The sequence below is a fragment of the Carcharhinus amblyrhynchos genome, chromosome 6 (assembly GCF_965287045.1).
Source record: "Carcharhinus amblyrhynchos chromosome 6, sCarAmb.v2.hapA, whole genome shotgun sequence".
Lineage (NCBI taxonomy): Eukaryota > Metazoa > Chordata > Chondrichthyes > Carcharhiniformes > Carcharhinidae > Carcharhinus > Carcharhinus amblyrhynchos.
In genome coordinates, this window is record NC_137329.1 from 37,465,833 (window position 1) to 37,488,671 (window position 22,839).

Consider the following 22,839-nt stretch of genomic DNA (forward strand, 5'->3'; position numbering starts at 1 on the left):
AAGAGGGTCCCTCACAACAAGGTCCCTAATTCTACCTGCCTCATTACATTACACCAGATCTAAGATAGCTCGCTCCCTCGTTGGTTCCGTCACACACTGTTCAAGGAAACTATCCCGGCAGCATTCCAAGAACTCTTCCTCAAGCCCACCGCGTCCGACATGGGTCAACCAATCAATATGTAGATTGAAATCCCCCATAATTATCACCGTTCCATTTCTGCACGCATCATTTATTTGTGTTTATAGCCTGCCCCACCTGCAAGTTATTATTTGGGGGTCTGTAGACCACACCCACCAGCGTCTTCCTCCCTTTACTATTCCTTATCTCCACCCACAATGATTCCACGTTCTGCTCTTTGGAGCCTACATCTTCCCTTACTACTGCCCTGATATTATCCTTAATCAGCAGAGCTATCCCACCCCCTTTTTCCTCCCGTCTATCCTTCCTAAACACTTGATACCCCTGGACATTCAGTTCCCAGTCCGCCACCCTGCAACCACATTTCCATAATGGCCACCAGATCATATCCATTTGTGCTAATCTGCGCCACCAGCTCATTCACTTTGTTCCGAATGCTTCGTGCATTCAGGTAAAGTGTTTTTATCCCAGCCTTTATCTGGACCCTATTTGAAGGAACGCTACCAACCTTTCTCATGCCCCCTTCTCCCTTTATTATTGGGACATCCTCAACATTTTCCCGTGCCCATACCCTCTCTTTTACTTTAGACATTGTAATTTCTCCCACCCCTGCCCTAATTAGTTTAAAGCCCTATCTACAGTCCTAGATATACGATTCTTTTTACAGCATTTTGGTTCATTTTAGATTTCCAGCCTCTGCAATAATTTGTTTTTATTTTCTTTTATTTTATTGCTGATTTCTCTTCAGTGTTCTGTCCTTTCTGCACTGCATTCAAAATAAAAAGTTCAAGTGACCAAAAAAATACAGATTTTAAAATAAAACATTTTATTATAAAAATCAACAGCATTTTTATTACAAATGTAGTGATCTGATGTTGTCTTTACAAATATTTATACAAAGAATTACAAGCAAAATATTTCAACATGCGAGCACCAGGAGCCGAGGGAGAGAACAGGCCAAATGTTGGCCATAAATTTAAACATTACAGACAAATATCATTCAACATAAAGAAAAACCTGGTGACTAAGAAAGTAAAGGCAAGCCTATATCCGTTGCCAGTTATAAAGTTAAAAGGAGACCAGGTCACTCATTATTACAATCAGTCTATTATTCTTGTGTTAAATCGCACAATTTTTTGTGCTGCAGAAATCCCATGCAGTTGAGCAGCTTTTAAGATATCAAGTCAGTTGATATGCTTTCTTGTTTCTTGCTGCAACCATTATAGTAATTAATAAAGCAATTTGTTTACAAACTTCAGCTTGTTTGACAAGCCCCACTGTGAGACAGCAACTTTAATGACGTTACTATCTTGTCAAAGGCAGCACAACATTGATGTGTGGGTTGGGATTGTGGGCAGAGACAAGCTGTAGTTTCCAATTACAATTGAAATTACCAGTGATAGTTTAGCAAACCTATCAGAATTAACTTTCAGAATTTAAAGCTGGCCAACTTAAATGTTTGTCTTAGATCTAAAATTTAAAACCATTACTAAAGGAAAAAAAATCATGCTAACAGTGAGTAACCATGGGGGGGATTACTTTTAGAAAAAATATAAATTACATGTTAAAACAGTATTTCCATTGAAGCTAATGAATAAATAAATTGCTGTCAGAAGTAACATTACCTCTTAAATTTTACAAAGCAAACAATTTTGTCCAATACTGCCTCTTTGCAACAGTGATCCAGAACTAATCATACTCTTCTCTCTTCCATGCTCTTTTCTCGGCCTTGCACTTTTCAAAATGCATCTATTTTCTCTTAAATAGTTTTTGTCTCAACGACTGTGGCAAAATATTCCATGCCTTAAAACTTTTCTCCCACCTCTTTCCTTACTCTTTTAAACGAATGGTCCTTTGTCACTGACTTCCACCTGTAGGAAGTAGTTTTTCCCAATTTAGAATCAAAACATTTCAGAAAGTTTGAAAACCTATATTACAATTTTTCAGCCTCCTCTGCAAACAATGGAAAACTTCCCAACTTGACATCATCTTGGTGAAACTGTATTGTTTGCTTTCTATGACTTTAATGCCTTTTCTGTGATAAGGAACCCAAAATTGCACACAATAATTACACTGTGGTTTTTATATTGAAACTACGACACAAAAGTGGTCATTTGACCCAAAGAGACTCAATTGATATTTATACTCCAAATTCAGTTTTCTATTCTAATTACCTCTTTTCACCCTGCCTACATTCCTACTTACACATCAAGTCTCCCTGTAAGTGTGTCAACGCTACATGCTTTAACCATCCACGTGGCACCAAGGTTTACATTCTCACCACTGAAAATTCCTCCTAAATCTTTATTTCATCCGTTAGTGGCTACTTGGTATTTACTTGCTTTGTCTGGACTCATTCACAAGTGGAAACTAAGCCTTTTTGAAACCTTTCATAAGCTTAAACAGGTCAATCTGTTCTCTTTTCCAGCAAAAAGAGCCCCAAGCCTACTCAACCATTCTAAATTGTAGCATCCCACAATTCTAGTAACATCTCTGTGAATTTCTCCAGTGTGATAGTATCCATTTTTGTAGCATGGAGATCAGAAGTGCTCACAGAACTAGCTCTTGTGTTCTAACCATGATTCTACATAAATTTAACCTTACTTTCCATTTTTATATTCTATGAAGTTGCACTCCATATGGCTTTATCAACTTGTAATGCTACTTTTTAAACTGATTTATGTATCCGAATTCCCAGATTTCATACTCTTAGTCGATGTAACCAATATTTTGTATAAATTAACCTCTACTTCTTGCACTCATACTGACTACCTCCCCATGTACCAGCACTTTCAGGGAATGATGTAGGAATAGTGTATTCATCACAAATTGTTTTGCAAGGGATTGTTTCACATCAAGACGAAAGGAAACATGTCAAACTATCAGCATTTATGAAGAGTGGCCAGATAATTAAGTCTAATGGTCCAGGTGATCAGGAGTTAACATACTAAGGCTGGAATTTTCCAGTCTCGTATACCCCACCACTGCTGACAGCGAGAACGGAGAATTTGGTGCTCAGCAAAAACTCCGTTCACTGCAATGGGATTGAGAATCCCAGCTGCAGGCAAGGTTGGAGAATTACGGCCTAAAGATTTCACATAGGAGAAGACATTTGGTCCAGCAAGCCAATCTATCTGATTATCTACAATAGTGGTACTGTATATTGGTGCTCAAACATATCAGGCCACACATAATTAGTCATATTTATATTCATGATTCCCCACATAGCAAGTCTTTTACCTTAGCTTTGTCAAAAATTTGAGTAGTGGGGAAGAATGCTGAACATAAGCAACAGGGGAGTTTTGCTGGTTTGCTCTTTTGCACCACCTGGTGGCTGAATGAAAAGCAGCATCAGTGAGGTTCCAGCAGCAGTTCTCGCTATCCCCCCTTGTTTGAGAGTGATCTAATGTACTGGTAGCTTAAAATGGTAAACCTTTATTATTATGATCATAATGTCTTTCTTTCAGTATTTGGTTAACGTCAGCCTGACGTTTTTCAATGCTTGTTCATTTTTCAGTTCTGTTGAAGGATTCTGTTAACTTATTTATTATGTCCATTAATGCTAATTTATCTATTGTGCATTTTCAGCAATTTCTGCTTTAATTTACCTGACTTGATGGAGGTCTTCAAAATAATTAAGAGTTGCGTGAAGTTTAATAGCAATTGATTTGAACCAGTGGAAACAGATAGCAACAAAGTGAGGTACATTTAATGAGAAAGGTCAAGAAATAGTCTCTTAGTGGTTAGAATTTGGAACTTTTCAACTTGCTTGTTGAAGCAAAAACCTTTCTTTAAAAAGGAAATTGGATTATTGCTTGAAAACAGGAATATAAAATGGGTAATTGCATGGCAGTTTTGTCATGTGCAAGAAACGCAATCCCAGACTTACTGGGCTGAAAGGATATAATGTAGAAACAAAGCAATGATTCTCTAAAGTGGACAATACATAAACAGAAACTGAATGATATGTTTTGTCACAAACATACTGAGCTAACTAGTGATTACTTACAAGAATTTTATGTAAAGCACCATTAAAACCTGCCAAAAAAGTGAAGCTGGCAATATTAGACTTTTCCAGATCAGCAATAGAGAGGGGCTTTCTCGTCATAAACAAGAGATACCATGCACTGGGGGCGGAGGTTATACTGGGGCTAATAGTTTTCCATAGTAAATATAGCCTCCTCCTACCCTCCCAAATTGTTGACACTAATGCTTTCACATAATCTCACTGATACTATAGTAACACCCTAACAATTTAAAAGCATGATTACTGTGCATCTTTCAAGTCCAATTGTATTTGGCATTTCTCCACAAACTACTCAATTTCAATTGATAATGAAGAAATATTTGAAATTTGGTAGAAAACCCGAGACAGATACACAAAATAAAACCAAAGAATGCTAAAGTATGCAATCTCTTATCTGCTTAATTTATACTATTTCTGCCTCAGTCTTTTAAGGGTTTTGATTTGCATTTGTGGTCGATCTGAACAGTATGCACCAAAATCAATGAAAACAAAATTATACTGATGAAACAGCACTTCTCCCTTAATAAGGCTACTATATAATTACATCAACAAGGTTTCATATTTCCTTGAAGGATGATCTTAAAATATATGCACAAGAGTACTGTAGTATAAAACGTTAAAAACTGGAAAAGAGAACAATCTGAAGTTTGTATCTCTGCTTTAATGTACAATGTTTCAGAGATAGGTAGGTCAGCTATATGCTCATATTTCACCCCAAAAAGCCAAGCATATTTTGAAATACAAGGACATAAAGTTCCCTGTAACAATTAGATCATTCAAATAACAGACAAAAACAGAACACTTCATGTAAATGCAGCAAACTGGGTTCTACACATTTTATGGGACTTTGCCTAAAACGTGATCACAATTATTTTAATAGATAATAGAAAAAAAGAAAATTCTTACCAGAATTTTACCATCACGCCCGCCCCAACTCGCAAAACAGCACTCTCCATTGGCCTCGGGTGGGATCTTAGGAGCCTTGGGCAAGTGAGGCAGTAAAATTCCAGTAATAAAGTTCTGTATAAGTTTTGTTTCAATTTATGGCTAGTGTCAATGCACAGAAACAATACAGAGAGAATGGTGCTGCTGAAAATTATACATATAATCTGTGAATTTTATAAATAACGTAATGAATTTAGATAAAATATACTTTTAACCTCTATAGTGCTAAGTGATAAATTTAAGAATGGAAAGCCTTGTAACTGTTTAAAAAGTAAAAAGATATTATGACATCTTTTCATAAAAGACTCTTTTTTGGAATTACAGATTCTGCATACCACAATGATCTCAAAAGGCAAAAGTCCCTCATCTTAAGTTTAACGCTACCATAGCAAATTAGTGGTACAAGCATGCACGTTCATGCTAATGATAAATAAGGCAGCTTTCGATTCAACAAAATCTTAGGTATTTATTATTAGTGTGCAGGTCTTTTAATTTATTTACAATGGGCATTCCTCAAATATTTCAGTAGTGACAGCTACGACTTTTGTGCATACAAGCAAAGGAAAAAAAGCCAAACATTAAAATAATTTCTAAAGAAAAAGATTGGTTTATTATCCATGATAAATAATTTAATGTTAAAATACAAATCACACAACAATCAACTAGAACTTTTGCCCTGTAATCTTTTGTTGGAGAATCCTGTGCCCAACAAACTGAGGAAAATCTCTGTTAAGATGGAACTTTTTTTTATAACCACCGACAGGTAGAGGCATCGTCAAGTACCCTTAGGTCTGATATAGTGTAAAATCCTTCTATTTAGCTCAACATTTTTTAATTTGAACCTAAGAGGTGCACTCCTTAAAAGTTACCTGTGTGATACTATTATTTCTCACATCAGGAATCCTCTGCTTGGCAGTATAAATTTACAATAGATTATGGATTATTATTCTGCCTTGAACCTGAACCCTCTGAGTTGAACTGATACTGCTCAAATTAATTTCTTAGTATCCTTAGAAACAACAAATATAAACAGACTTCAATGTCATCAACTTCAGCTGAATCCAAACACAGGTACTTGACATGAAAGAATAGTATGCTAACCCACAATGACACTAAACGTACAAAAGTTCTGGCTAGTGGTTTATTTTCAAGGTTATGTAATTGTCAGAGGATTGTATGTATCGCATCCTTAACACAATAATGTGTGTCATCAGATCAGAATGTGGTGACATTCTGATTGGAAATATCAATAATGAAACATTAAAATTCCACTGTGCAGCAGGTATAATTTTGATAAATATGTAGAAAAAGTATAAAATAAACAGTTGTCCACTTAGTATCCATGAATATGGCATCCTGTAATTTCATTTCTAATATAGTTTTGCCTAACTAAAATTGTAGGGTGTGGAATAAGGCCACTTGGCCCATTTTGTCTGTGCTAGCATTTGTGAATCTTTTGCTTCTCCTTTGTTCGGTATAATGAGCATATGGCACAAAGATGTAAATGGTGTATTTACTCAAGAAAAAAAGACATATAAATATTTTTCTTTTCAACTGTACAAAACTCCATTGCCCCTATCGATTAGCGCATATTCTCTGTACACTTGTCATTTGAATAATCCCACCCGTCTGTTATTTTAAATTCATAAAATATACTTTCTCTCTGTTTGTATTTAAAGCTATGTACAGAATTATAAAAATGTTTCTTTTGATAGGGTCATGAGGAATCTGTACAGGGAGATGGAGGGGGAGGACAGAGATGAAAGTAGCTTCGTTCTGTGGAAGGTGATGGCGGACAACTTTCACAGTTCTCTTCGGCTGACATGTATGGACTTCGAGGGGTAGGGGGTGGTGGGTAAGGATCCGAGTCGGAGTTCAGATCCACGTAGTACTTGGGACTCTTCCACCGGCTTGTGGTATAATCACTATCACACACATCAGTGCTGCACGGAGTTGTAGGTGGCGCCACACTTTGCATAATATAATGTCTGTAAAATTGAAAAGTAATGTTGAGTTTCTGTTTCAATCATTTCAACAGTCAAAAACTACACGCCAAAGCCAAGATTTAAGGTGTGCAATTTACCTTACATCTTCTAGATTTGTAAACTGAATGCACTCATACTGCTCATTAATGAACTAATTCAAGTGGTCCATCTCCTGCTCTCCAGCCTCCACCTTACCTACTGACAGACATGATGGTGGACTAATGAAGGCTACTGTATCATGCTTTACTTGGAGATGGAGAGGCTCATGTAAATGCAATTTAATTAGCTACTTCACAGACTTGGCAACATTATTCTGATTGAAATTAAAATCACAAGGCATTTTACTTTCATGTAGCACATTGATGTGGGTTAACTTTAAAAAAAATCAACACCTTTTACCAATGAGATTAAACTAAAAGCATTTATTCCCCCTTTCCTGCTACCTCCTTACAGCATGCAATTTTCTTGGCTGAAATCTCACACTGCAGCCTGACCTTGATGATTATTATCCTACAATTGCTGTGAGGCTTGTGGTTGGGTTCTCTGATTTTCATTTAGTTCTTGTGAGGAAATAGCTGCCCTTTGCAAGTTATCTCCACGTGAAGGTATACTGAGAAATCAGAATATAAAACTTGAGAGAATCCTAGTTTCAAGCCAATATTTGCTTACTCAACTTTATTGCCGCCCATGTCTTAACTTGCACCAAGTCCCATTCCCCTATCAGCCCTGTGCTTGTTGACCTACACGACCAAGTCAAGCTCTGTTTTTATTTTTAAATTCTCATCCCTTTTTTCAAGCCCCTCCATGGCCTTGCCACTCCCCATCTCTGTAATCTCCACAGGCCCCACATTTCTCCACCATAGGTCACATGTGCACACTCGATTTTAATTTTAATCGGTCCAGGATTGGTAGCCATGTCTTCAGTTGTGTGGGCCCAAACTGCTAGAACATCCTCCTGTAATAACTCAGGAAGTGCGACTGGAGAGGAACATAGTTTATTACAGCATGCAAAGTAAAAACACAACCATGGCGTACAGACACTCAGCCCTACCTGGGACTACAGTTTAGCAGGACCAATCCTGGGCCTGCCTTATGAAAGATTCAGTTAATAAGATCCAGTTGGACAGGCCAAGCCTGTAACCAAGGGAACTCAATGAGCCTCACTGGGAGATCACTGATTCCCCTTGGACGTTGTGGGGGTGATCAAATCTCCCTGCACCTGTCTCTTTACCTCGATTTCCTCCTTAAACATTCCTTAAAACTTACCTCTTTGACCAAAACTTTTCGTCATCGAATCTACATGTCCTTATGTGGCTCAGTATTATTCTTTGTTTTATTGTGCTCCCATGAAGCGCCTTAGGACATTTCATTACATTAAAGGTGCCAAATAAATAAGATGTTGACTGCACAGTTTTAGTATATGGCTTCTTTAAAAGTCACCATCAATGCACTAGATTGCCAACATCAAAATACAATTGAGTTATACTAAGCCCCCCAATGATCTGTAACATTAATTTATTATTTAATTGTGATTTTCTTTCATTTAAATTGCTGAACTCAGTTATGGTCTCAATTTCTACCCCTGCAGCTACATTTATGATGGCATCTGTCATTTTTATTTCTATGAATTTTCATAAGATACATTTTCCTAAAATAATGCAGACAGATGGACAGATTCAGAAGTTGATTTAATTTTCCCTCAGCAAGGTACTTTCACAGTGCACAGGAGGAGTAGCTTCCCGTGTGGTCACACACATTTCAATCATCCATATCAAATCGTTCCAGATCCAATCTGGGCCGTTTCTGAATTGACAAAAGACGGAGGGCAAAAATTCAACAACAGTTTGGTGTTCATGAGAACTGGCTGTGGAATATTTATTGATCTAAAGCGGTAGTTTCTAAACATTTGGAGAAAGGCTTTATGAGTGCAGAAGTTAAAACAAATGGCCTAATGAAAGCTCATCCGTAAGCTGAGAATGTGAACTTTTCATTGAGTTTAATGAACACACAATAAATTTTCTGCTATATTCAGCATTGAGAACTTCAGCATCTCAGCCATTACAATACTCGCCTGCACCTGTGCCCTTTAAATGTTTTTGTAACAATTAATGACAAATAGATTTTAAGCAGCCAGAAACATGTGCCTTTTCCCACCTGTAAGACCTGGTCGTGGAAGGACTGTTGGAGGAGTAGCACACTTCGGTATTATAGAGTGAACGATCAGTGGCTGGAGATGGAGGTGGGTTTAAAATCTATGAAAAATAAATAAATAAGTCAGAACGTTTGGGATTGTAATTAAACAGATAATTGATTTTAAACATTTAATGTTTTGTTTTGCAGGGCAAGTGCTGAGAATCAACTAACTAAACAAACACCAAGATCAACCCATTTGATCATAGATTTTCCTTCCCAAATTTCAAATGAAAGCTTCCATTGTACAACCAGTCATTCCTCATTGACCAAAATGAAGAAAATAAGTTCATGTAGCTTGCTGCTTCAGTATTGTCCATTGACTACCTTTGCAAAGTGCACCTTCCCTGGTGACTCTGCTCTCACTAATGTCATTAGGTCAGTGGAGCTGATATCCATCACCCACCTACCACCAGCCCAATCTACACTAATGAATCACTGTAACTCCTTCCAACCCTAATCTCAACTCTCCTATCTTTGGAAGCAGGCTACTTATTCAACTTCCTGCCCTCTCCAATCCCTCAAAAACTGCGACTGTGCTTTTAGCCGCACATGTCCCAATTTCTGGAATTTTCTCGCTCTAATCCTTTAAACACCTCCTTTGATCTCACCTCTGACCAAAACTTTTGGTTATTCCTCTTAATTTCTCCTTTTTAGGCTCTGCTCTTGTTTCTCTACCCCTCCTCTTGCTCCCCCTTATGCTTCACTGCACAGAACATTTTCTGGATTGCAGGATCTATGAAGATGCAAGTTCTTGCTGTTATTAGCCGACAACTAAAATTATTTCTAGGATCACCTAAATCTGTCAATGAAGGGCAACATTCACTAATCAAATCAAACATCACTAGTAATATCACCAGAATATTAAGTTCAGTTTGAATTTGGCCCAGTTATTTAGCAGCTCCACATTTAATTAAAAAAAACCCTTTCTATCTTCTCCTCCACTGCGGGCACTGTAAGTGAACTTTGCCAATGGCATACTAAAATTGAGCACAAGGAAGAGAAGAACCAAACTATGATCTTCAAACCAAAACAACTTTAAATTTCAATTTCCAGTACCAGAAGAACTGTCCTCTATGCCTTATCCCACTTTAAAAAGCATGAATTATCATGTAATGTTCAATGGGGAGAGAAAGTCCCATTGGCCCTGTTTTTGCTGACCTACATTAGCTCCTGGTTTAGCAACACCTTAATTTTAAAATTACCACCCTGGTGGCCTGGACCCTGCTTATCTCTGGAATCTCCTTCAGCCTCACAACCCTCCGAGATACCTGCGTTCTTCATATTCTGGCCTCTTGAACATTTCTGATTTTAATTGCTCCACTTATGGTAGCGGCACCATTAGCTGCTGAAGTCCAAGCCTCTGGAATTCCTTCCTAAGCCTCTCCTTCTCTCTTTAAGATGATCACTGAAACCTATCCTTTAGACCAGGCTTTTGGTCACCTGCCATTTTATTGCCTTTTGTGGCTTGGTGTAAATTTTGTATAATGATGCTCCTTGGATGCTTGATGAATTAAAGATGTTGTTAGAAATGCTAGCTGTTGAGTCTTGTGGCTCAAGCAGTAGTGTCTCTGCTTCTGCACCAGAATGCTCTGGGTTCGAGTCCACAAAAGAATCCAGCCAATGGTGCAGATAGTGTGTATCAGTGCAGGTCCCTTGCCCAGATAAATGGGCAAAGGAGGGCATCTGACCAACTGCCAAATTGTCACATTAATGGTGATATGAGTGAAGATAGTGAAGACTAATCAATCAGCACTGTGGTGACCTGCATAATATGGGAAAAGCTGAGAGAGGGGAGAGATGCAAGTTGTTGTTGGTACTTAACCTGAAGTTAAAGTTCTCAAATACAAGGCAGCACAATATCTCTGTTTTCTGTGGATTCAACCAAATTTATTTTAATGTCTTGAAAAACTGGCAGTGATAGCACTGAAGTAACATGCCATTGGCATTGGTTCCCACCACACAGGAAGAGGAGGTGCCCTATCTGAATCTTATGCCCTTCCTAGTAACTGAGATAAGGAGGCACTACAATAGAAAGGCAATGTGGATAGATATTCCACACAATCCTTTCCACTACAAAGATTTGAAATAAAATATTTTTGCTAAGACATTTCAGCTTTCAGTTGTCCAAACATAAAACTTTCTTATTTAGAGATAATCTAAACAGCATGCAGCAGAAACTTGCTCTGTGTTAGGAGGAAATAGGAGCAGGACCAGAATTTTCCAGCTCTTTATGCTGGCAGCATTCTCTAGTCCTGCTGGAGTGAACGGAGATTTCAGTGGATTGCTGGTGGGGGCTGGAAGGCATTCAGCCCATTGAGCTTGTGCCTCCAGTTAATTAGATCATGGCTGATCTCCACATTCTTGCCTGTCTCCCATAGCCACTGGCTCCCTTGTAGCTCAAAAATTGAATATATTCACTGACCCAGCATCCACTGCTCTCTGTGGAAGGAAATTCCAAAACCCCTGACTCTCTCAGCAAAGAAGTTCTTCCTCATCTCTATCTTAAATGCAAGACCCCTTATTTTAAAACTGTGCCCTCAGTTTAAATTTCTCCAAAAAGGGGAGCACTTCTTCAACATCTACCCTGTCAAGGCAAATCAGAATCCAATGTATTTCAATAAGGTCATCTTTCATTCTTCTGTACTTAAATTAGTAATAGGCCCACCTTGTTCAACCTATTATCAGAAGACAAGTCCTTCATCCCAGGAACCAGCATAGTGAACCTTCTCTGAACTTCTTCTAGTCTAAGTATATTCCTTCTTAACTAAGGAGATCAAAACTGTATACAGTACTGCAGATTATGTTCTCACCAATGTGCTGCACATTTAGAGCAGAACCATCCTACTTTTACATTCTATCCTTCTTGCAACAAAGGATAATATTCAATTTATCTTCCTAATCACTTGCTGTATCAGCATGCTAATATTTTGTGATGTACGTACAAGGACACTCATATCCCATTGTACCACAGCATTCTGCAGTCCTCTTTCCCCACTTATGTAAAATTCTACTTTTTAATTATTCCCATCAGCATACAGCCTCACATTATTCTCCATCTGCCAAATGTTTGCCCATTCATTTAACCCAACTGTATCCCTTTGTAGGTTCCTTGTATCCTCACTGAAGTACATTATGCACTGACAAAGAAGCAACTTCAAATATAGATCTACATTAAATGCCCTAAATCACATTGAAACAAATGTTCATTTAGAAAACGTCCTGCTCGATCAACAGGGAATCTTTTATGAATTCGCTCCCATTGCTGTATGTAAATACATGAGCTGAATACATGAGTTTGAGGAGGCGTATTCTTATAACTGACATGGATACTGAACATATAGAAGTGCATACCTGTGGATAGAAGGTTCCTTTTGTACTTGATGAACTGCTGGAGGAGGCCCCGGTCACATGATTTCTATCATACAGTGGGGCCCCATTGCTCCCTCCCATTAAACTCATGGAGCTGATCATGGACTTGCCACATGACATTCCTGTACAGGACAAAACAGAAGTCACAAAGTCTGCACAAAGGACTCCAAAAAAAAATGGAATCATATATTAGTATTTTCATTCCAGACTTCAGAGATCATTTTACACACATTTAAATGAAAATAGTTACATAACCTTTACATTTTACTGAGTTGTGAAATCTCAATATAACCTAGGAGCAGAAGTAGGCCATTGGCCTTTCAAGGCTGCTCAACAAAATCATAGTTGGTCTGACTAACTTCAAGTTCACATTCCTATCTACCCCTGATAATCTTTTCACCCCCTTGTTTATCAAGAATATAGCCAAAACTCCAAGACACACATCCCTCAAAAAAAACTCATCTGTTTTGAATTTAGACTTGACTAGGTTGTTCAACTAGGTCAATTTAGACTAGGCTTATTTAGACTTTCAACAAGGTCTCACATAACAGACTACGATGCAGAGTTAACACACATGGGATTGCAGGTAATGTCTTGAGATTGATAGAAAGCTGGCAAATAAGAGGCAAAGAGTTGGCATAAAAGGGTCTTTTCTGATTGGCAGTCAGTGACTAGTGGGGTTCCACAGGGATCTGTGCCAGGACCCCAACTGTTCACATTATATATTAATGATGTGGAAGAGGAAACTGAATGTATCGTCTCCAAATCTGCAGATAATACAAAGTTGGATGGGGAGGTGAGCTGTGAGGAGGATGCAGAGATGCTTCACTGTGACTTGGATAGGATGAGTGTATGGGCATCTGCATGACAGATGTAGTATAATGTGGATAAACGCGAGGTTATCCACTTCGGTAGCAATAATAGGAAGACGGATTATTACTTGAATATGTGTAAATTGAGAGAGGTAGATACTCAGTGAGACTTTGGTGTCCTCAAGCACCAGTTGCTGAAAGTAGGCATGTGGGTACAGCAGGTATTAAAGAAAACAAATGCTGACCTTCATAGTGAGAGGATTTGAGTATAGGGTTAGGGATATTTTATAGCAATTGTATAGGGCGTTGGTGAGTAGAGTATTGTGTACAGTTTTGGTGTCCTCATCTGAGGAAGGATGTCCTCAGCTTTACCCGGCTGATTACTGGAATGGCAGGTCTGTCATACGAGGAGAGACTAAGTCAGTTATATTCACTGGAGTTTAGAAAAGTGAGAGAGGACCTCATAGAAACTTATGAAATTTTAACAGAGTTAGAAAGGGTTGATTCGGAAAGAATGTTCCCAATGGTGGAGTTCATAACTGGTGGTCATAGACAAGAACTGAGGTAAGGAGAAATTTCTTCATCCAGAGAGAGATGAATGTATAGAATTCACTACTATAGAATGTAGTTGAGGCCAAAACATTGTCTGATTTCAAAAAGAAATTGGATAAAGCTCCAGGGACTAAAGAGATACAGGGAGAAGTGGAATCAGGATCTTGAATTCGATGATCAGCCATGATCAAAACGAATGGTGGAGCAGGCTTGAAGGGCCGAATGACTTACTCCTGCTTCTAGCTTCTATGTTTCTATAATGTGGAATCTCACCTACCATGAGCTAAGCTGAAACTGCTTACAAAAATTTACATGAATGGGCAATCCTTTAAACAGTGACCCCTAATTCTTGATTTTCCCACAAGAGGGAACATTCACCCCTCAGAATTTTTAATGTTTTAGTCAAGTTGCTTCTTAATTTTCTCAACTCCAGTAAATACAAGTTTAATTTGTCCAACCCTTCCTCTTAAGACAAACCACCCATTGCAGATATTAGTCTGGTAAACATTCTCCAAACCACTTCTGTACAACTGAAGCTTCCATTCTAATGCAACATCAAATCTGACTGCAGTAGCAATATGCTTCTACATCTTAAAGTGCCAACTTAAATTGGGGTGTAGCTTCATGAATTTCATGGTCCGTTCCCTTCAGTTCAGTCTATACAGAGTGCGTTCTGACCATGACAGAGTGTCACAGTGATGTCTGGTCCTGTCTTCATCTGACTTTCACAAATATACATTTTCCCATTTGGGTCATAGAACGATTGGCTGATTTTCCCTCTCTGTAGCAGCTGATTGCTGTCCCAGCTATGATCAATTAATTCAGGACAGACCAGAAATTAAAATATTAATTATACTGAATAATAATACAAAAAATCTCACGTAGTCAAGCTATAAAATCCTTCCAGACATCCAGACTAATTGCTTTTCCGAATAAAAATAGCTCAGCCAGTTGTCTATTGGCGAAAAAACACTAAAATAACAAGCTTTGAAAATTTATTAACTCGCATTTATAAAACATAATATGAGGCATGATTACCTATTGCTAGTTACTAGCATTGTATAAACATCATTTTCTTTAAATTATAAGACAATATTACAGGAGCCCAGGGATGCTATTTGTTAATTTGCACAATATTGTGCCAAAATATACAAATTACACCTCAATTTGAATCAATCATGCAAAGCAAACACCAAAATCAATTATCAGGGATAATATGGAGGGCTCCTTACCAGTGAAAGTGCCATGCTGTGAGCTGCTGGGAGCAATAAAATTTAGGGGAACATGTGGGGCTCCACTGATATACTCATGTGGAAAAGGTCCATTCGGTCCCTTGTAGCGTCGACAGACGACTCGCTGACAGACGAAGTACATACCACCCATTACAAAGAGTGAAAGGATTATACCAATGACAGGTCCAATTGCACTGCTATGGGACTGGAACTCATTCACTGAAGCTTTAGCCAATTCTGCTGGGAAGTGAACAGATTTAGTTGAAAAGTCATTTCAAGATGAACTGAATCATGATAAATAAAATCAGAACATATTAATATTAATTCCAAAAGCCTGTAAGAACTTTGTGGGAAGCTGTCAGTGGGGTGGAAAGCAAGTGCCATTCCTTTGCTGCTGGATGCAAAGTCAGGACTTTCAATGGTGTTTTGGTGATATTGAGATGCTCACCTGAAAGAAGGAGTACTCAAGGACTCACTCAAGGTCTCCAAGTGAACCGACTAGTGTACAACAATATGAAAAACTTCTGAGAAAAATGGAATGTCAATTTTAAACTGGTAAATATGAGTCTGCCTTGTGTTGGTAGCACTCCCAGCTCAGAATTAGTTCAGGAGTTCATTGTATAAACAAAATTCTTACTTAAGCGCAGGAGAGGGGTTTTGGGAACAAAATATTAAATCAAGATCCAGTCTGTCTGGAAGTATAATTACTATCCCATGACACCATTTAAAAAGGAAATAGTGCCATAGCCAATATTACCTCCTCAACTAGTAACAGTTTAACTTCATCCATCTCATTAACTGTTGGTGGGACCTTGCTGTAAATAACTTGTTTGTCTTACAAAGAAAGGCAACTGCACTTCAATTGGTTGTGAGCCATTACTGGGAAGTTCTGATGATGTTAGAGAGTGGTATTTTTATACCGCAGTAATAAAATGTGTAATTTTGCTTTTCTTCAAAATTGAATATTTATTTGTAGATAACCAATAGGGAAAGCAAAACATTTAGGGCATATAATTACACAGCTACATTGATTTGACATGCATATAAACAAGCCTCAAGTGAAATCCTGCAAAGATTGCATCTGTTTTAATTTAGTAGCATTCCAATTCAAGCCATAATGAGAGCCATTGTGGAAAATGGAAACATATTGATGCAGTAACATCTGTATGCTACACCTAAACAGGGTGAGTGAAGCAGAAACTGGGTGTGGAAAAATTGGAACTTTCCATTCATCATTTTAATGGTCACAAGTATATCAAAATAAACATGACTTTTTTTAAAAAAAAATTTGGATCATCTTTCAAAAGAATGCTTTACATGTTCTGCTTCAAGAGCCAGAACATGTTCTCCTCAATGCATCCCAAGGGCCACTGAAGTCCAAAACCTATTGAGTGGATGAACAGATACTAACCGCAAAGTAGTTCATCTGACCCATCGTGGCAATCTGGAAATAAGTTGCAACGTTGCTTCTTCAAAATGCACTGACCACTGTTGCAGCGGAACTGGTTAGGATGACAAATCACTGGAATTGACAGAAAACACAGTTATATACCAGCCAGTTTTGAGAACAATTTAAACATTTTGAAATCCTGGAAACAAACAAGTTAAAACTAGCCAGCCTGACATTCTCTGTAGCTCAAATGGAGCAATGCAAGAATTTTACTAGAATTATATTGCAACAAGATGAATAGCTGTTAATAAAAATCAATATATAGAGGCATGCACTTTCAGTATGAACTACTGCTGAAATAAAATGCTGCTGGTTAACAGAAAGTAGGCACTTTGCTTTTATTTTCAATTTTTTTTTCTGAAACCTCTCACTTTGAAATTGGATGCACATTTGTGATCAAGCCTCAATCATGAGTCCAAAAGAGAATAACTTCACTGGAATAGTGCTACAGACATCTTTCTTGATGTTGATATCACATTATGGAAATTTAGTAATATAATAGTACCTTAACACTTATTTTGACATTGTTCAGGAAGGGACAGAATGGCCATCTGCACCATTTCCAAATGAGTCACCTTGTAGCTATCAGCGGTTGAACATCTCAGTGATAAACGTGGATGTGAAAAATAGCAAGTTTACATGTGACTGGAAAATAAAAACAATCCTACCTTCTCTGTACAGGTTTGTGTTCTTTATTTGTACAAAAAAAAATTGGAACATACATCCTAAAAACATTCTCCTCTGCACTTCCCTTTTTCCTATTAATGCAAATTATTAAGCTTTCTGAACAAACTTGATTTGAAGCAGTTCTGAACCCTTTTCTAGAATGACAAAACTTTCGGCAAGTGAATCCTTGAGTACTCCTTTCAGGTGAGCATCTCAATATCACCAAAACACCATTGAAAGTCCTGACTTTGCATCCAGCAGCAAAGGAATGGCACTTGCTTTCCACCCCACTAACAGCTTCCCACAAAGTTCTTACAGGCTTTTGAGCGCAACTTTCTTAAATCTAACTCTGATCCAGTGTGACACCCTTTACCGGGCTTCTACGGCATGAGAGAGCTGGGCAAGGCTCTGCAAACCATCAGTTTGAAGAATCTCATGGAGTGAGGCAGAAACTGAACCAGGACGTTCAAATTAATTTTAAATCATGTACAGAAAGTGAAACAGAGATTGGGAAAGAGAGATGGGATTCAGAGAGAGATAAAAGAAATTAAATAAATTGAAACATTTCTAACAATGTATTTCCTTCTAAGAAATATAACTCAAATTTCTAACATGACATTTTCAGGGCCAGAGAAGTTGTTTGGAAGTCATTATCACTCATTAGCTGTAAAAACACTTAATCTTGAATTCACCAACCCTAACATTTTCTGGCTTTTCTACTAGGGAACTAATAGCAAATATCCTTAATCCATTATGTTTTAATGCCAATTCTATTGGTGAGGATTATTACAGCAGATTCTATAGAAGAGGTGACTACCTCTGACCTCAACTTCTGTATTGCACATTTAAGGGATATGGGGGGAAGACTGGAAAGTGGAGTTATTGGAGAAATTCAGCTTTGATTTTAATGAATGGCAGAGTAGGCTTGAGGGACCATTGAACATAAAAGTAAGGATGTTATATTTCAGTTAAACAGGGCATTGGGGGGACCACATCTTGAATTGTGCATGCAGTTTTGCTGTCCTTACTTAAGGAGGGATGTTAAGGCACTGTTTAAAATTAGGGGTCACCTTTAAGGTCAGAGATGAGGAGAAATGCTTTTCTCTCCCAGATTGTGTGACTTTACAACTATACCTCAGAAGGTGGTAGAAGTGGAGGTCATTGAATATTTTTAAGACAGAAGTAGATTGATTCTTGTATTCTAAGATAATTGAGAGTAGATAATAACGTAGGACTTGAAACATGAACAGATCTTATTGAATGGCGAAGCATGCTCAAGTAGCTGAACGGCCTACTTCTGCTCCTATTTCGTATGTTTAAATGTTCATATATTCTATTTGTGCTCCTATTTCTTTTATGTGCTTATATAATTGGGCATGTACAGATGCCCAAAGTTACCTTTTGATTCTCTCTGTTACAATGAGGAGCAATCACAGCTCACCTTATTCCTACAGCACTGCAAAATTCAGGTCAATGGGATTGGTGAAACAAACTGAAGCATTGCAATACCTAGTTTCTACCACTAGATGAACGCTAATAACATAGCACTCAAAACACTGGGGTCATTTGTCCAAAAGTGTCGAATTTGTGTAAAAAACGAAGGAAGTCCCAGTGGTCTTTTCAGCGGGAATTTCAAAATGAATCTCCCACACTCCATGCATTACACAGTACACTAGCGTGAATCCTGTGAAAATCAGGGGGTGGGTCCTATTCCTGCTGGAGAGGCCAGCAGCATAGTGCTGAGCGAGCCACTGCACATCTGCCGATCTGTCATAGCAGAGATTGGCACGTGCACAGTGGCTCTGCACTATCAGCCTCCCGATTGCTGGCCGACCCCACATCGCTGGCCCTCCACGCCCGCCATGATTCAATCTGACCAAATTTTTGGTTATTCTTCTTGATCTCTCCTTTCTAGGCTCAGCTCATGTTCTCCAGGCCACACCCTCTCCCCCCCACATCTCCCAAGTGCAGCGCAGCAGGCTGGGAGAATCACCTCCACTGTTTGAGAAATCTGAGGCTTAATCTGAGAAAACAACATCAGTGCAGACTTGATGGGCTGAATAGTCTCCTTCTGCACTGGAAAGGTTTGATTAATGAAATGGAAATGCAATATGTGGGAAGATGATTTCATTAGCAGCAAGAGAAACGTACCTGTGAATCACATCCACCTGCAATAATCATCATTTAATGCACTCAAGGATCTAATGTGTACTCAAGTGTGATAGTGTTGCTCTGTGGCGATCTTTGGAGAAAGTATTCCAACTTGAATTTTGAACAAAAGAATCTAATTCGGGGTTATAAACTATATTTTTAAAAGTATTTCATGGAATGTGAGGGTCCTTTACTGCTCTCAAGAAGGTGGTGCAGAAGAGCTGCGCTCTTGAAACGCTGTAGTCTGCCTGTCGTAAGCGTACCCACAGTGCTGTTATGGAGTAGGTTCCAGGATGTTGACCCAGTCACAACGAAGGAATAGTGAATTAACCAAGTCAGGATGGTATATGGCTTGGAGGGAAACATGCATGTGGTGGCGTTCCCACGTATCTGCTGCCTGTGTCTTTCTAGGTGGTAGAGGTTGTTGGTTTGAAATGTGCTGCTGAAGAAGCCTTGGTGAGTTTCTGCAGTCCATTTGTAGGTGACACACACTGCTCCACTGTGTGTCAGTGATCAAGTGGTGCCAATCAAGCGGATTGTTTATACTGGAGGTATTGAGTTTCTTGAGTATTGTCAGAGCTGCACTCATCCAGGCAAATGGAGATTATTCCATCACACTCCTGACTTGTGTCTTATAGATGGTGGGCAGATGATGGGGAGTCAGGAGTTGAGATAGTTGCTACAGAATTCTCAGCCTCTTTTGTAGCCAGTGTATTGATTCAGCTGTTCCAGTTAAGCTTCGGGTCAATGGTAACTATATTGATGGTGGGGATTCAGCCATAGTAATACTATTGAATATCATGGGGAGATGGTTAGATTATCTTTTGTTGGAAATGATCATTGTGTGGTACTTGTGTCACACATGTTACTTGCCACTTATCAGCCAAAATCTGAATGTTGTCTAAGTCTTTCTGCATTTGGACATGGACTGTTTTAGCATGTAAGGTACTGAACACTGTACAATCAGTGAACATCCTCATTTCTGACCTTGTGATGGAAGGGAGGTCATTGATGAAGCAGCTGAAGATAGTTGCACATAGGACACGCTACCTTGAGGAACTCCTATAGCAATATTCTATGGTTGAAATGATTGGCTCCTATAATCACAGCCATCTTCCTATGGGCGGCACAGTGGTTAGCACCGTTGCCTCACAGCTACAGGGACCCAGATATAATTCCAGCCTTGGGTGACTGTCTATGTGGAGTCTGCACCTTCTCTCCATGTCTGCATGGGTTTCCTCCAGGTGCACTGATTTCCTCCCACAGTTCAAAGATGTGCCGGTTAGGTTTATTGGCCACGTAAATTACCCTTTAGTGTAAGGGGGATTAGTGGGGTTATGTGGATTGATATCGGTGCAGGCTCGATGGGCCGAATGGCCTCCTTTGGCACTGCTGGGATTCTATGATTCCTTCATGCTAGCTACGACTCCAACCTGTGAGGAGTTTCCCCCCAATTCCCATTGACTTGCTAGGGCTCCCTGCGACCACACTCAATCAAATGTTAAGGGCAGTTGCTCTCATGTCACTTCTTGAATTCAGCTCTTTTGTTCATGTCTGGACCAGGGCCATAATGGGATCAGGAATCTAATATCCCTGGCAGGATCTAAACTGATCACTGATGAGCTGGTACTGCTTGATAGCACTGTTGACAACAATCTTCCATTAGTGTTGATGATTGAGCCAAACTAATGGGGGTGGTAATTGGTTGAACTAGGCTTATCCAGCTTTTTGTGAACCGGACATACCTGGGCAATTGTTCACATTGCCAGATAGATGCCAATGTCGAAGCTGTACAAGAACAACATGGATAGGGATATAGATAGTTCATTCGCATGCCAGTGAGAGGGAAAATTCTTCCCCTGAAGGGGTGAATTTCCATGTGCCAAATGACTTTAGGGTAAATGCACCAATACTGCACTTGTCCCAAAGAAAAACTATAGCCCAATTACGTCAATTCTTCAAATGCAGCTTCCTATTGAGAGCACAGGGTAGCAAATATACTATTTAACTTAAATCCATAGCGCTGTTATACTTAAAGATAATACTGGCACAAAATGACTGAACATGGTGTGTGCGCACTGAATAGAGATAACTTGAAACCTTAACAAATTCAGTTAGGTTTAGAACTATAGAATGCTGCTGGAGTACCTCATTACTGGCCTTACCATACAACTAACACATTAACTTGATTTTTACCCTCACTTCTTGTTATCCCTCTTAAGTCCTTTAGAGATGTTACACAGTAAGAAGACTCATAACACCAGGTTAAAGTCTAACAGGTTTATTTAGTAGCACAAGCTTTCAGAGCGCTGCTCCTTCATCAAGTGAGAGAGGAGCTGTGTTCACAAACAGGGCATAGATAGACACAAACTCATCAAATATCCTGAGTTTGTGTCTATATATGCGCTGTTTGTGAACACAACTCCTCACTCATCTGATGAAGGAGCAGTGCTCTGAAAGTTTGTGCTACCAAATAAACCTGTTGGACTTTAACCTGGTGTTATGAGACTTCTTACTAACCATATTAAGCGTTCTTAGCACATTTGTCTCACTTTTTTGCTTTGATCTAAGACTGTCCCCGAGATGCCACTTCTAGTTGTTTTCCGCTGGAAAGAAATCAACCTCTTTGGTGTGACCCAAGACTTGTAACAGTTGGACAGAAAATGCCAAATGATTCCTTTACTGACAAAGAAGATAAACCCAACATTTAGTTTTTGATGACGGAGTGAATTTGAAATTCAATTTCAACAAGTAATTAAAAAATAGATTAAACCACAATATCCAAACAGACACACAGTTGAAAGGTAATAACTGGTTAATAAGATTAAAAAGAAAATTACCAGCACAGTTTTCCTCATCCGATTTATCCTGACAATCCACTTCACCATTACATCGTAAACGTCCATCAATGCATTGGCCCTTTTCACACTGAAAATGGTTGGTGGAACAGATTGGGCAGTTTTCTTCATCACTATCATCATCACATTCTGGAAAGCCGTCACAACGCCATGCCATTGGGATACAATCAATCTCTCCAGTAGCACATGTAAATTGTTCTGGTGAACAGGTTGGTGGTTCTGAACAAGATGAGTATTATTCAGAATATGCTTTTCATTGTTAATACTTTGTTTTACCCTATGAATGTAGATGTTAGACTGGAATATCAGAAAGGATTCATATCTGAATCTGCACAATTTTTCTTTCATTAGCACTTCTCAAGCACTCATTTTCTGTCCTCCCTTCTTGTCCTTTTTGAAGGTGCAATACATGCTTGAATATTAATGTCTTTATTCTTCTTAGGATGTGGACATCATTGGC

The 22,839-nt window shown here is 38.8% G+C and overlaps 1 protein-coding gene across 2 annotated transcripts in view; it reads right to left on the bottom strand.

The window, feature by feature from the left end:
- Nucleotides 1-942: 942 nt before the first annotated feature.
- LOC145343831 (low-density lipoprotein receptor-related protein 5-like) overlaps nucleotides 943-22,839 on the bottom strand; it is a 190,931-nt gene continuing 169,034 nt past the window's right edge. Inside the window, exons 18-23 of one of the 2 annotated variants that reach the window (XM_080190227.1) lie at nucleotides 22,362-22,598; nucleotides 16,666-16,776; nucleotides 15,255-15,491; nucleotides 12,641-12,780; nucleotides 9,251-9,348; nucleotides 943-7,099 (exon numbers count right to left, since the gene is read on the bottom strand). In XM_080190227.1, the coding sequence (XP_080046353.1) occupies nucleotides 6,829-7,099; nucleotides 9,251-9,348; nucleotides 12,641-12,780; nucleotides 15,255-15,491; nucleotides 16,666-16,776; nucleotides 22,362-22,598 (1,094 nt within the window). In that variant the 3' untranslated portion in view covers nucleotides 943-6,828. Of the gene's footprint in view, nucleotides 7,100-9,250; nucleotides 9,349-12,640; nucleotides 12,781-15,254; nucleotides 15,495-16,665; nucleotides 16,777-22,361; nucleotides 22,599-22,839 lie in introns of both variants that reach the window. The other variant, XM_080190226.1, reaches the window with a different exon arrangement.